At 34.6% G+C, this 14,477-nt stretch overlaps 1 protein-coding gene across 5 annotated transcripts in view; it reads left to right on the top strand.

The window, feature by feature from the left end:
- LOC137818315 (uncharacterized) overlaps positions 1-13,405 on the top strand; it is a 63,252-nt gene extending 49,847 nt beyond the window's left edge. For 2 of the 5 annotated variants that reach the window (XM_068621652.2, XM_068621653.2), the window contains exons 3-13: positions 1,609-1,735; positions 1,935-4,892; positions 5,092-5,334; positions 5,692-6,399; positions 6,548-7,375; positions 7,892-8,569; positions 8,674-9,519; positions 10,123-10,704; positions 10,873-12,261; positions 12,471-12,517; positions 13,016-13,405. In XM_068621652.2, the coding sequence (XP_068477753.2) occupies positions 1,956-4,892; positions 5,092-5,334; positions 5,692-6,399; positions 6,548-7,375; positions 7,892-8,569; positions 8,674-9,519; positions 10,123-10,704; positions 10,873-12,261 (8,211 nt within the window). In that variant the 5' untranslated portion in view covers positions 1,609-1,735; positions 1,935-1,955 and the 3' untranslated portion in view covers positions 12,471-12,517; positions 13,016-13,405. The remainder of the gene's footprint in view (positions 1-1,608; positions 1,736-1,934; positions 4,893-5,091; positions 5,335-5,691; positions 6,400-6,547; positions 7,376-7,891; positions 8,570-8,673; positions 9,520-10,122; positions 10,705-10,872; positions 12,262-12,470; positions 12,518-13,015) is intronic. The other 3 variants (XM_090296418.1, XM_090296419.1, XM_090296420.1) reach the window with 2 other exon arrangements.
- Positions 13,406-14,477: the final 1,072 nt, after the last annotated feature.

Raw genomic sequence — 14,477 nt, forward strand, 5'->3', positions numbered from 1 at the left:
TAAAACAAATTTATTATCTTTAAATAAAGATTTAACATTAAATAAACGCAAACATACAACTTTAATAAAATATTTTATTATATATATATATATATATAAAGAAAAGTTGTAAAAGTATTTATTTTCTTGTTATAAATTTTTTATATAAAAATAAAATAAAATTACTAGGTCTATTAGTAAAAGTATATTTTGTGCATCACATTAGTCCACGTACTAGTGTTTATTATGGGAGGGTAAAAAGTAAATATGGTACATACATATATATTATTAAGATTAAAAATTATTTAATAATTACATGATAATTTAAAAAAAAAGTCATTTTTTTTATTTTTTTTATTTCTAAGGTCATTTCTAATCTAAAAGTTATACCATAAAGTCTTATTCTACTTTGTATGAGTCTCACCATGCTGCATCATTTTTAATAATTGATCTTGAATCCATCGATCTTAGAAAATCCATTCTTTATTCACACTTCAATAAGATCTTTAAATAATATTTTATTCTTTATGATCCATGATTAAAGTTAAGTTCTCCATTTATAAGAGAAAGATTCTATCTAGAACATAGAAGAAGAAATTAAAAAGCAAAATGTTTGTATTCTTTTCGGAGATTCTAAATGTTCTAGAAGGTTTAAGAATGTTCAGAATCTCCTAGAAGTTCAAAAGGTGGAAGACCAAAGGTTAAGGAAGCATATTTGCAAGCTATAACTTCCTTCACATCAAATGACACTTAAAATACAACTAAATTTGTAAGCATCTTTGAGTGTCTTTGAAAGTATGAAACTCTTGTTTATTAGTTCTTATCTTCAAGAGTTTTTTCAATACTTAGAATTCATTCTATAAGTGACATGTTCTTTTCCCTATTTTTACCTTAATCCAATTTGTAATTTCTTTTGCAACTTGTTATTGTTACATTTTGATCAATGCCGCAAGCTTCTTTGAGCCATCCATAGAGTTTGGTTTCTCAAATTCTTCTTGAGATGATAAATCCTATAGCTTCCCTAAGGAACACATCACTCTCTCATATTACATCAGCATGTTCTAAAAACAGTTTGTTATAAGATTCACATCTTAAGCTTAATAAGACCCTAGTTATGACCCATACATTAGATATGCCCTTAATGCGTGGTTGTATGATATATTTAAGCACTCCTCTCCCTCTTCCCCTCACTCTCTATTTTGGTATCTTCCCATATGTATAACAAGATTCTGTCATTTCACAGGCTATAATTCACTGAAAACAACATTACAAAGCATTAATGACATCTTTTTTATGAAAACTCAGTTTTTATTCCTTAAACAGTGTCCTAAACATATACTTTTTCTCACATTGTTTACCTTGTTGTGGTTCGTCCCTTTCAACTGCGTTTAGCATAATGCAACACCTAGTATTGCTGCTAGGCCGTCAAATCTGCATAAATATAGTATACTCCTCTGGTGATCAAATTATAATTTTACAAAAAAGTTATTGTAGCACCAATTTGTATTTCTAAACTTGATGATTCTTGCTATATTATAGCTCCATCTTGTATTGCAAAAAAATTATTCTAGCACCAAGTGAAACAGCTCATGTTGTGCCCTCACATCACACAACCCATTTGTTTTACAGAACTTGATATTTCTTGCTCAAGGAAGAACAAAACAACAACTAAGCTATCTTTGGTTGACAATGTAAACATTCTTACACTAGTGCACCATGATATGAATTGAGTTGGCTTATTGGCTCATGGGATGAGGTTTGCACCCACTTACATACAATGAAATATTCTAATCTCTAGTCGATGTGGGATCTTCAACAAATCTCTATCATATCACAGTCTCACAGACCTGTTATACCATTTCTTAATTAATACTATGTTGCTATTTATGTACATGCAGAAGAACCTGTTAAACTGTTTCTTAATTAACACTATGTTGCTATTTATGTACATGCAGAAGATGTAGTTGAGATGTAGCATGGACTCTCTAATAATAGCTGGTTTTCGTAAGTTCCTGAGGTGGCCTCTTTTAAAGGCATGGCTAAAAGAGCAATTGATTTACCTCAAATCGTACGAGACAAGTGTTCGTGAACTAAAAGGTGCTGTCGAGAACCTCAAGAATGTGAGAGATGACATTCTGCACAAAGTTGAGGAGGAAGAACAACGACGTGGAAGAGAAATTCCTCTTCAAGTGAAAGAATGGATAGAGAGCGTGAACCGACTAATTTCTGAATATGAGGATTTCAACGAGGACACATACCATGAACTTGCGGTGTTTAACTTGTTGAAGAGTGGTTACCTTCCCAAGCCGGGGATAAGGTATCATCAAAGCAGAAAAGCATATGATATTAGAAGGAAGGTCAATGGGTTATTGCAAAGTTCAAAGTTTGACACATTTTCTTATTGGTCTGGTCCACCCTCCATGGCAGCCTTTTTTTCTAACGTTGGTTATGAAAGCTTTCCATCCAGAGAAGAAACATTGAGAAAGATGATTGCAGAATTGGAAGAGCCAAGTGTTAGAATGATTGGTCTTCATGGGTTAAGTGGCATGGGCAAGACCACTTTAGTCAAAGAGATTGTTAAAGTAGTCTTAGAAGCTAAGAAGATCGATGTAGTGACCATGGCAAGCGTGACAAGAAATCCTGACATCAGAAAAATCCAAGGACAAATTGCTGACACGTTGGGGGTTATATTGGATGAGGAAAGTGACATTGCAAGAGCTGCTAGAATACAAGGGATGTTGAAGAACGAAAAGAAGAAGACGCTTATAATCCTAGATGATCTTTGGGAAAAAGTGGACTTCAATATGCTTGGGATTCCCTATGAAATACATGGCGATAACGGCCTAAAAAATGTTAAAGAAGGAAAATCCCTCCTTGCTGGTAGCTTGATGAATATGAAAGATGGAAAGTCTAAAGAAGCCCGTGGTGCTTCCCATGAGATGAAAACTGAAGAAACTCGTAGTCAGTATGGGTGCAAAATTTTGATGATTTCTGAAAGCAAAAAAGTATTATTAAGTCAAATGGGAAGGACAGAAAACTGTGTTTTCTCTTTGGAAGTCTTAAAGGAGAAGGAAGCAGAGATGCTGTTCAAGAAAATGGCTGGAATGGGAGACTTTAGTTCAGAATTTCAGAAGTTAGGAGCTCAAATTGCCAACAAGTGTAATGGGTTGCCAATGACAATTGTTACAACTGCAAGGGCATTAAAAAATCAGAGCCGCTCTGTATGGGAGGATATTCTCCGAAGACTTGAATGGCAGAAGTTAACTGGAGCACCTGAGTTTTCAACAAAGTTGAGTTATGATCTTTTAGAAGACGAGGAGCTGAAGTATACTTTCTTACTTTGTGGTCGCATGGGTCATGATGCATTGATTATGGACTTGGTCAAATACTGCATCGGTTTGGGGTTCCTTCAAGGGATCTACACAGTAAGGGAAACCAGAGACAGAGTTTATAACCTGGTTGAAAAGCTAAAAGAATCGGGTTTGTTGTCTGACAGTTATTCAAGGGATCAATTTACCATGCAAGATACTATTCGCAGTGCAGCTTTGTCAATAGCAAATAAGGAAAAACATTTATTTACAATGACAAAGGGAAAGATAGATGAATGGCCTGATAAACTGGAAAAGTATGCTGCTATTTCCTTGCATCATTGTGACTTCATTGAGGGGTTTCCTAGGAGAATAAACTATCCGAGACTTAGGGTCTTCCATGTCAACAATAGTGATCCACATCTCAAAATACCCAAAAACTTCTTTAAGGGAATGAAGGAACTCAAAGTGTTGATATTGACTGGCATTCATTTCTCTCTCTTAGATTCGTCCATTTCATCCTTGACAGAACTCAGACTGCTTTGTTTGGAGCACTGCACACTAGACAAGGAATTATCCATCATAGGAGTGCTGAAAAAGTTAAGAATTCTTAGTTTTTCAAGATCTGATATTGAGAAATTGCCGGTTGAATTGCAACAGTTGAAAAAATTACAAATTTTTGACATAAGTAGTTGCTCTAAACTTAAAGAAATTCCATCTGGTGTCATATCAAGCTTGATATGCTTAGAGGAGTTGTATATGAGAAACACCTTGATTCAATGGGAGGAGGAAGAACTTACTCGTCAAAGTAAAATAGCCCTTCTTTCTGAGTTGAAGCATTTGAGTCAATTGACAACTCTTGACATACAAATCCCAGAGGTTTCCCATTTGCCGAAAACCTTGTTCTTCGACAAGTTAAATAGTTACAAGATTGTTATTGGAGATTTGAGTGCAAGCTTAGAGACTGATTTCAAGATTCCAGAGAGGTATGAAACATGTAGATTTTTAGCTATAGGATTGAAAGATGGGTTTGACATTCATTCTCTAAAGGGGGTCAAAATGCTGTTCGAAGGAGTTCAAAGTTTGCTTTTGGAAGAACTTAATACTGTCCATGATATATTTTATAGACTGAATTTAAAGGGTTTTCCATGTCTAAAACATCTGTTGATTGTAAATAATTCCACCATTCAATCTCTCATCTATCCAAAAGACAGACAACAGTCACAACACCCTGAGAAAGCGTTTCCAAAACTGGAGTCATTGTATCTATATAAGCTCAAGAAGATGGATAATATATGCTCCTGTAAACTTTCTGAACCCTCCTTTGGTAAACTGAAAGTCATCAAGATCAATCTATGTGGTCAATTAAAGTGTGTGTTTTCATTTTCTGTGGTAAATCTTTTAACTGTTCTTGAAACGATTGAAGTTTCTGAGTGTAACTCTTTGAAGGAGATTGTCTCTGTGGAAGAATCACAAAGGAACACTCTGAAATTCAAACTCGTGTTTCCTAAATTACTCTATTTGAAGCTACAATCTTTGTCTCAGTTTGGTGAATTTTATACCACATCAACTGTAAGAACCAAGAAAGAACTCTTCTACGAAAAGGTATGTTTAAAATTATACTCTAAATGTTTTTATCTTTAGCAGCTCAAACTTGTTTTTCACATTTTATTTTCTTAAAGCGAATAGGAAGGGGTTTGTAAGGTGTTAAGACTTAAATCATCTTATCTACTGAAAAAATTAAGTTGAGAAAATTGAAATAAATTCTTTAATTTCCGGACACTATTCATGTGTCTCTTTGCAGGTTGAAGTTTCAAAATTAGAGAGAATGGAGTTGTCCTCAATCCCAATTCCCAACATATGGAGTGATCATTATTCACACAGGTCCTCTTTTAAGAATTTGACACATTTGGATGTTAATGGTTGTTGGGAATTAAAATATCTAATATCATTTTCAATGGCCAAGTCTCTGTTAAGCCTTCAAAGCCTTTTTGTTAGTGAATGTGAGAACATGAGAAGCATCTTTCCTGATAAGCTTCAAATGGAGGTGAGTCGGTGGTCGGATTATATTTCACTTTCTAATTTTCATGTTCGAATATTATGTTAGCATACTATATGTAAAATGTAGGTTCTCTAAGTCATAAATATCAGAAACTAGTTGACATATAGGTATGACTTGTCTTTCTTGTGGTTATGATGTCAAATTACAAGTTTACAACCCACAATCATAGTTTCAACTTTATCGCACTTAATATGATACCAATATACAATAATATCTTAACCATTATAGGAATTACAACCTTTATTATAATCAAAGTAAATTTTGCTCTCTCTTTATTAATTGAGTTTGCTGCTTGTTTGGCATCTAATTTGCTTAACTTATGACTATTTTGAACCAAAACAGGGTGGCATCTTTCCAAAATTGAAGAATATCAAATTTAGTAGCATGAAGAGTTTGCGTGAGATATGGAATTCAAAATTCCCTTCAGAATCCTTTAGCAAGCTAGACACACTAATCATTGAGAAGTGTGATAAATTAGTCAGTGTTTTTCCTTGTTACAATGAGGGAATATTTCACAGTCTATGCAGCCTGACTGTTAAAAAGTGCAGGTTAATGCGAACAATATTTGACATAGATGATAAAAAACATGATGTTGGGGATGTAACTAGCTTGCAAGATATTCATTTGGAAATACTCCCAAATTTGAAGCATATATGGAAATTGAAAGAGGGTCGAGGAGGGATTCTTAACTTGAACAATCTGCAAAAGATAATGGTTCAAAATTGTGTATGCTTAGAAAATATATTTCCATTTTCTGTAGCTAAGAGTCTTGGTAATCTTGAATACCTTGTGGTGAGTTCTTGTTATGAATTGAGGGAAATTGTGGCCAAAAGAGCAGCTGCCAACATTGATAATTTATCATTCAAGTTCCCTAAACTAAGAAGCATCAAATTTTCAGACCTACAACAACTTACAAGTTTCTATCCAGGAGCTTTTCAACTGTCTTGTCCAACCTTGAATGACCTATCTATTGAACATTGTGACTGGCTGGAACCATTCCACAAAGAAACTGTAGATGCACAAGAAAAGTCTGCCCTCTTTCCTGAAGAGGTAGTACTAAGCCTTTCAAATCTTTAACAATAATTTCTAATTCTTGTAAAAATAAATAAGTTATAAAACTGGAAAAATAATCTCTTTGACATGAAAAATGCACATTTACTTAAATTTATACTTCTTTTTCATTATCTATTTCTTATAGGTACTCAATAAGTTGAAGTCCATGCAAATTGAGTCTTGGCATGCAGAGTCACCAAACAGTTGTATGGGTGAAGGGAATCATCGAAGAAATAGTTTAGAAGAGCTTCGTTTATCTAGATTAATGGATACTGAGATCTTATATTCTTTTCTCCATAGCAATCCTAATCTGGAAAGTCTGTCCTTGAGTGATTGTTTCTTTAAAGAGATACTGCCTCTTGAAAAACATACAAAAATTGAAACACTGGGAGTAGTTCCAAAGCTGAAAAGCTTGAAGTTGATAAATTTAAGGAATCTTAAAGATCTAGGCTTTGAACAAGACATAATTCTTAAAAGGGTAAAACTCTTGCTTTTGAAAAAATGTCCTAGCCTGAAAACAGTAGTGTCTTCTTCGGCCTCTCTCAGTAACTTGGTGACTCTTGAAGTGGATAGTTGTGATGGATTAGTAAAGCTAATGTCACCATCTACTGCAGAAAGCTTGGGTCAACTCAACACCATGAAGGTAACCAAATGTAGTTCTCTGATGGAAATAGTAGGAAAAGATGCAGAGAATGCTGACAAAGTTGTTTTTAAACAATTGAAGACTCTGGAGCTTGTTTCTCTGAAGAACCTCCAGAGTTTTTGTAGCTCTGCTAGTTGTGAATTTGAGTTCCCTTCATTGGAAAAACTAGTGGTGAGTGCATGTTATAATATGAGAAAATTTTCTGACAAAGTCACCAGCCGTAGCACACCCATTTTACAAAATATATATGTGGTACCTGAAAAAGAGAAGAAAAGATATTGCTGGGAAGGTGATTTAAATGCTACAATACAAAAAATATTTCAGGATAAGGTATGTGTGTTTATGATCTTTTGGACCGAATTTTCATTTTACACTTTTTTATTTCTCTCTTTTAAAATTTATTTTTGAAATGACTTTTTGAATTATTGGTGAATAAAGAAAAAAATGAACAATAAAATTGAAATAAATTAAGAAGGAATTCCTGCTTATTAGATAATGAATTAGATTGAATATGAAATTCCATGTCAATCAAAATATTGTGATATTGTTTTGTTTTTTCTTAACTGTTTTAAGGAATTGAGAAATATAGTGGTTCTGAAGGTTACTACTCATCCTGCAGTTATTTCTAAGTAACTAGTATTTTTTCTCTGAATTGCACTTGATAAATATCTATGTGAATAATATTGTTATTAAAATTTATGGAAATAGTTATTTTTGAAATTTGTAGATATAAGCTGTATTTTTACTAATTAGGAAATAACAAAAGTGAAAGACAATTGATTGACTTAATATGGAGAGGATTATGTTGTATCCTAATATTAACTTCATGGTTATTTATATTCACAGAAATTTTTTGAAGGCATGGACATGATGAGTTTCTCTGATCACCCAGAGCTACAAAAAGCCTGGCAAGGTGATAAAGTTTATCCGCAAAATAATTGGTTCTATAGTTTGAAAATTTTGAAGTTGGAGAACTGTGAAATTCAACCATGTGCAATTCCATCTAATATTCTTCCTTATTTGAAATGCTTAAATGAGCTGTTTGTGCAAGATTGCAACAAGGTAAAGGTAGTTTTTGAGATGAATGTCACAGAGGGAACAGGAGCGACATTCCAATTGCAGAAATTAACTCTAGGCAACCTATCAGAGCTTAAGAATGTGTGGGAAAGGAATGGTGAAGGAACTCATAGCTTTCAAAATCTGCAAGAAGTATCTGTTCAAGACTGTGACATGCTGCAAACTGTGTTTCCTGCAGCCCTTGTAAAAAATCTTACAAAGCTTTACAAACTTGAAATTGAATCTAGTAGGGGGTTGTTAGAAATTGTTGGAAAGGAAGACAATTCAGCATCAGACGAAACGCAGAATTTTGTGTTCCCTTGTTTAACTACACTAATTCTTATTGCCCTGCCAGAGCTCAGCTACCTTTACCCCAAATCGTTCACTCTAGAATGCCCTCTGTTAAATACTTTAAATGTGTGCGATTGTCCAAAGTTTGATCTAATTCCTCTTTTCTTGTATCTGAAGGTATGTAATATGCAGATTGCATTTAATTTATTTATTAGTTTTTCGTCTACTAATCCTAATTCCAATTCACAGTCTTTTCTTTTTTGTTGTGTTGTTTTGACTAGGTCAATCCCAACCTGGAGAAATTGACACTCCAATGGAAACACATTTCGAGGTTAAATTCAATCTTAGGAGATCTTAAGGACCACTTTAAGGATTTAAGCACTATTGATCTGGGATTTGATGCTGATGAGGATGAGAAGCCTGTTTTGCCCATTCAAATACTCCAGAATGTGCCAAATTTAGAAGGAATGACTATAAGTTATTGTCATTGCCTAGAGGCATTCCGCACTCAAATTCCTGAAATTGGTCAAAACAGGAAGCGTACAGACTTGAAAACTTTGGATCTGACAGATGTATGGGAGCTCAAATCTATTGGGTCAGGGGATGTTCCATGGTTAGACATGATTTGTAAGAAGCTCCGTGAATTATATGTTTTCAGTTGTCCTCATTTCAAGGAATTAATGCCTTCCTCTTCAGCAGTATCTTTCTCCTTTTTGAAACAATTGTATGTGTTCAATTGTCAAAGATTAGTGTGTTTATTCACATCCTCGGCAGCAAAAGAGTTAACTCAGCTTGAGTGTATCTATCTCTACCAATGTAGATCACTAGAAGAAATAGTGGCACCTCGAGCTGAAACAACTTCAGGAGAGATCAAATTGCAGAAGCTATACTACATAGTTTTATATGATTTATCAAGCTTGAAATGTTTTTATTCTGGAAATAACACTTTGCAGTTACCCTCTCTGATAGAAATTGTAATAATTAAGTGCCCCAAGATGGAAATTTTCTCTGAAGGATCAATAGGACCGAATTTTTGTAGAAAAATTACAACTTCCGAGTTAAATGATGGATCGGTCATCGTGCATGATGATCTTAACTCGACTGTCAAAAAGGTGTTTCAACAACAGGTAACCTCTTCTTCCAAATCAATTACTACAACTTCAAATTTTGTGAGTTTGATGTCTTAAACTAGTGAGCCATTTCCAAACTTCTCTTTTGATCCATTGTGGCACACAGGATACCAACATTTGTATCTCAATAATTTCCTTATTATTGTGATTCTAATATTTTGATAATTTGTCAGTAGTTTATTGTTATTTTTATAAATGGAGACTTTTGTAGACTTTCAGTCACATATGTTATTTTCTGTTGTGCTCAGTTTTGTTAGGTTGGAAACTAGTGTTAATCCTTATTTTATGGGAGAGTTGGTTGCATGACAATGATTAAGTACAAAGTAATGTTTGTCTTTATATTGTGGAGGTTTTCTTATTTCTTTTGTGTGTTTAAAGTGACAATCTTTGTTTTCTGTAACACAACCTACTGCACTCAGCAAATATAAAATTACTTTTTTTCTCCCTTTCGTTGCACAACTTCATAAAATCCCTCTGTTCTGTTTTTCTGGTTTTACAAATCTTTACAGTTTTCTGATTTCATACAACATTTGAAACTGTACCTTACAGTTAAACATTGTGAATCCTTACATACTCGCCTTTACTCTTTTGTATGCCCAGAATCATTTAGTTTTCTGGAAGTCTCATATGTTGCAAGAGATATGGAAACCAGAGACAGGGACACTCCCAGAAGGGTATTTCCAAAATTTAACTTCTATGGTAGTGGAAGATTGTGATTTTTTATCAGATGCAATACTGCCTTCCCATTTACTTCATTTGCTAAATAACTTGAAAAAGTTGAAAGTGCGGAGATGTAATTCTCTAAAGGCAGTATTTAGTCATTCGAAGATCACTAATATGGGACCTCAAGGAATTCTCACCCATCTGAAAGAACTTCATGTGGAAAACTGTGAAGAGTTAGTGGCAATTGTTGCAAAGGGTGAAGCAGAAACTGATGAAGCTAATAAAGAGATTGCTATGTTCTCCAGCATAACCTTGTTGAGGCTATCGAATTTGCCAAACCTAAGGTCCATATATCCTGGAATGCACATATTAAAATGGGGTATGTTAAAAGAGTTGCATGTCAAACATTGTCAAAAGCTGAAGTTTTTTGCAACAGAATATCAAAACTCTACGGGTTTAAATCAAGATGATCAAGATGGATTTTCAACAGATCAGCAAGCAGTTGTCTCTCTTGAAAAGGTATGGCTGTTTAGACAGAACACTCCTAAACACACTGCATTTTGTGTTTACACATATACATTTATCATTGGGACTTGTTTTTAAGGTTATTATTGGGACATCCAACATTTACTTTATGTGTCACAATTTTGTGGCCTTCTAATCTTTTGTATTTATTTTGAATCCAAGGTTACTCCCTGCTTGGAGGTAATGTCTCTAGGTAAGGAAGAAGAAGCGATGATTTTGCAGGGAAAACTTCATATTGAGCTCCCCAAATTAAGCTCGCTCATATTGCAGTGCTTTCACGATGAACAAGGGGATGTATTTCCATTTGTTTTTGGTTCGAAGGTGTCAGTGTCACTCCCCACTATCGAAAAGCTTGGGTTGCTTCATTGTGCCTTCAAAGAGATATTCCCCGCTCAAGCACCAGGCATAGATTGTACTAAAATCCTTTCACAGCTTAAAACATTGGAGCTTCTGAGTCTCTTCCAACTTAAATCCATAGGATTAGGGCACTCCTGGGTAATCCCCTTACTACAAAATTTAAATACCTTACTTATCTGGGACTGCCATTGTTTGACAAACTTGACACCATCCACTGTGTCTTTCTCAAATCTGATCAAGCTTAATGTAAAGAATTGTCGGAAGTTGAAATACTTGTTCACATCTTCAACGGCCAAAACATTGGTTGTATTGAAGGAAGTTTGCATAACCAATTGTAAATCGCTAGAAACGATAGTGGCTGATACAGATGGAGATGGCCTGAATGAAGACAATGAGGTGGAGGAGGAAGGACAAAGGGAAGGTAATGAAGATGATGTAGAGGAGGAGGGACAAGGTGAAAGTGAAGATGAAGACGATGAATATGATGATGATGATGATGATGAAAGTGATGGAGATGAAGATGAAAATGAAGGTGACAGAGATGAAGATGATGGTGTGAAGGAGGAGGAGGGACAAGGTGGTGGTGAACTCCACGAAGATAAGGATAAAGATGAAGATAAAGCTAATGCTAATGCTGAAGTTGATGGAGATGAAGATGAAAATGAAGGTGGCGGTGATGAAGATAATGATGTGGAGGAGAAGCAGAAACATGGTGAAGGTGAAGACAACAAAGATAAAGATAAAGATGATGCTGAAGGTGATGGAGACAAAGATGAAAATAAAGGTGACAAAGACAAAGATGGTGGTGTAGAGGAGGAGGAGGGACAAGGTGAAGGTGAAGACGACCAAGATGAAGTTAAAGCTTATGCTAAAGGTGAAGGTGAAGGTGATGGAGATAGAAATGAAAATGCAGGTGAATGTGATAACGGTGGAAATGAATGTGAAGATGAGATTACATTCAAGAAGCTTGAGATTTTGACTCTTAAATCATTACCAAAACTTCGAAGCTTTTACAGTGGGAGTTCCACTTTGAATTTTCTATCCTTGGAAGAAATGTCGTTAAGAAAATGCTGCAGTGCGAAACTTTTCCGTTTTGGTGACAAAGTTCCAGAGAAATTAAGAGTGGAAGTAGATGAGTTTAAACGTGATATGAATTCTGTGTTCATGCAACAAGACGAGGCAGAGGCATCCTGAGTAAGTATATATTTGATTAGCTTATTCCCATGGAGACAGGTTGAATTAATTATAAAATCATGGACATTAGCATTGTAAAAGAATTAATAAGTTTTAGAAATATTTGAACGAAGAACAAATTAGTACTTATAAAATCTTTCTATACATTCAGTGAAATATCATAGAAGATTATATCATCATTCTCATTGAAACATCTTTTCTATGGACAGTTCTTGTTGACCATGTGGTGGTTGTAAACCTTCTATATGATCTAATGGTAATGTATTTTTTCTCACTCTGTATTCTTTATTTACTTATTAGTTATATTATATTAACTTAGCTTATTAGACACATCTGGTTTTACTTTTTATTATCTTTCAATATTAACAATTTTAATATGATGGATTGTACATTATGTTGATTTGATTTTGTAATAAATCTGTTCAGAATCAAATTTAAATACAATCAAAATTATGATCAGATCATAGAAGACAGGTTATTTATTGGTGTTCCTCTGATTTTTCCTGGTTCAGTTTTGTGTCTTTATTTTTTCCCGACTAGCAGATTTTGTTTGCTCATTGGAACTAATTCTGTCAATAAATCAATGGTGTCATGTTTACTCACGCCTTACACAATAAGGTTTAGTTGTTATGAATCTCTTACCTATCAAAGTTCGTGTTCCACACTGCTCCTGAATAGATTTGACATATAGGTTTGAGACTGCTTTACTTTTTGCTACTATCTAACGTAGTTGTTTTTTCTGTTTTAAATCAAGGTTCAATGAATCAAGAGAATCAAAGAAGATAAGGGCATAGAATGGTGACAACAAGTATGAACAAATGGAGGTCTTTACTTTTGTTTTCTGTTGAACTGTGGCGGTGTTCAAGAATAAAGGGCTGCTATATTGAAGTGTTTTGAAGTTATACAAGGGTGTATGTGTTTTGTTCATAAAGTGGTCTTGTATTTATATAGGAGCAAAGGTGTGTATGTTTTTAAATCAGAGGTGTTTCATGTCACCTGAGAAGGACGCTACATGGAGTAAGTTGGCAACTTCATGCATTTCTACAGTTGTTGTGTATAGTTTTTAAGGTCTAAGGTGTTTCGTGAATATAATGTTTGCATGACATGTATTAACTTCTCTATAAAAGATATTTTTCGTAATGAAGATGTGTCATGACCATCTATAGAAGGTATGTATAACTATTGTTATTGTTGGAGATTTTACATCCATAAAATCATAAGAAGAGAAATGTTCGTACTTCTTAAGGAGAAGGCGTTGTTTTTGCGTTTATATAAATATAAATTTTATTATTCTAGCACATCAAATAACAATCCTCATAAAGTTGTTCCTTATTAGTCTAATGACCATTTTTCCTTTATTGTCATACTATTGTCACAAGTTCAAATAATTGACAAAACTACCTATGGACAAGTTTAAATAATTCACAAAAAATACATAATTTTTTGTGATTAAGGCTATGCTTAATTGTTTCGAATTAGTTTCAAGATTAAAGGTAAACTTTGAAGAGCTATATAGGAGGGGTAGGTTGCAGTCAACACTTGCTTCAGAGTTGTGCAACTATCTTGAATTGTGAGATTACAAAAACTCCTTTTAAGTATATGGAGTTGCATGTTGGGGGGTGCCAGAAAAGAAAGAGCTTTTGGGAAGGGATGGTAGAGAAAGTGAGAAACATGCTAGATAGGTGGAAAGGCAAGTTCATCTCTATGGCGGATTGTTTGTGTCTGATTAAATCTGTGTTATCTTCTCTTCCCTTATTTTATCTGTCTCTTTATAAAGTTTCAGCCGTGGTGGTAAGGAGCTAGACAGGTTACAATAGGATTTTCTCTGGGGCTGGGGCTCGAAAGGAAGGAAGATAACGTGAGTTTCGTGGAAAAATGTTTGCGAATCAAAAGGAGCAGGAGGGCTCGGTATGATAGAGATCAAAAAGTTCAACTTGGCTCTTTTAGGGAAGTGGATTTGGCGTCTGGGCACGAGGGAAAAAGGTTCGTGGAGAGAGGTGGTGGTCTCGAAGTACGGAGGCTGGAGAAACCTAAGGCTTCATAGGTTTAATAGGTTAGATTCTCTGTGGTGGAAGGATTTGAAGGAGTTCTGGAGGTTAGAGGGTTGGAAAGGGAGTTTCAAAGATAAATTTTCTTGGGAGATTGGGAATGGAAGAGAGATAAATTTGTGGGAGGATAAATGGACAGGAAATGAAGCCCTTAAAGATAAACTCTCG

Source organism: Phaseolus vulgaris, chromosome 10 (assembly GCF_051622355.1).
Source record: "Phaseolus vulgaris cultivar YP4 chromosome 10, ASM5162235v1, whole genome shotgun sequence".
Classification (NCBI taxonomy): Eukaryota; Viridiplantae; Streptophyta; class Magnoliopsida; order Fabales; family Fabaceae; genus Phaseolus; species Phaseolus vulgaris.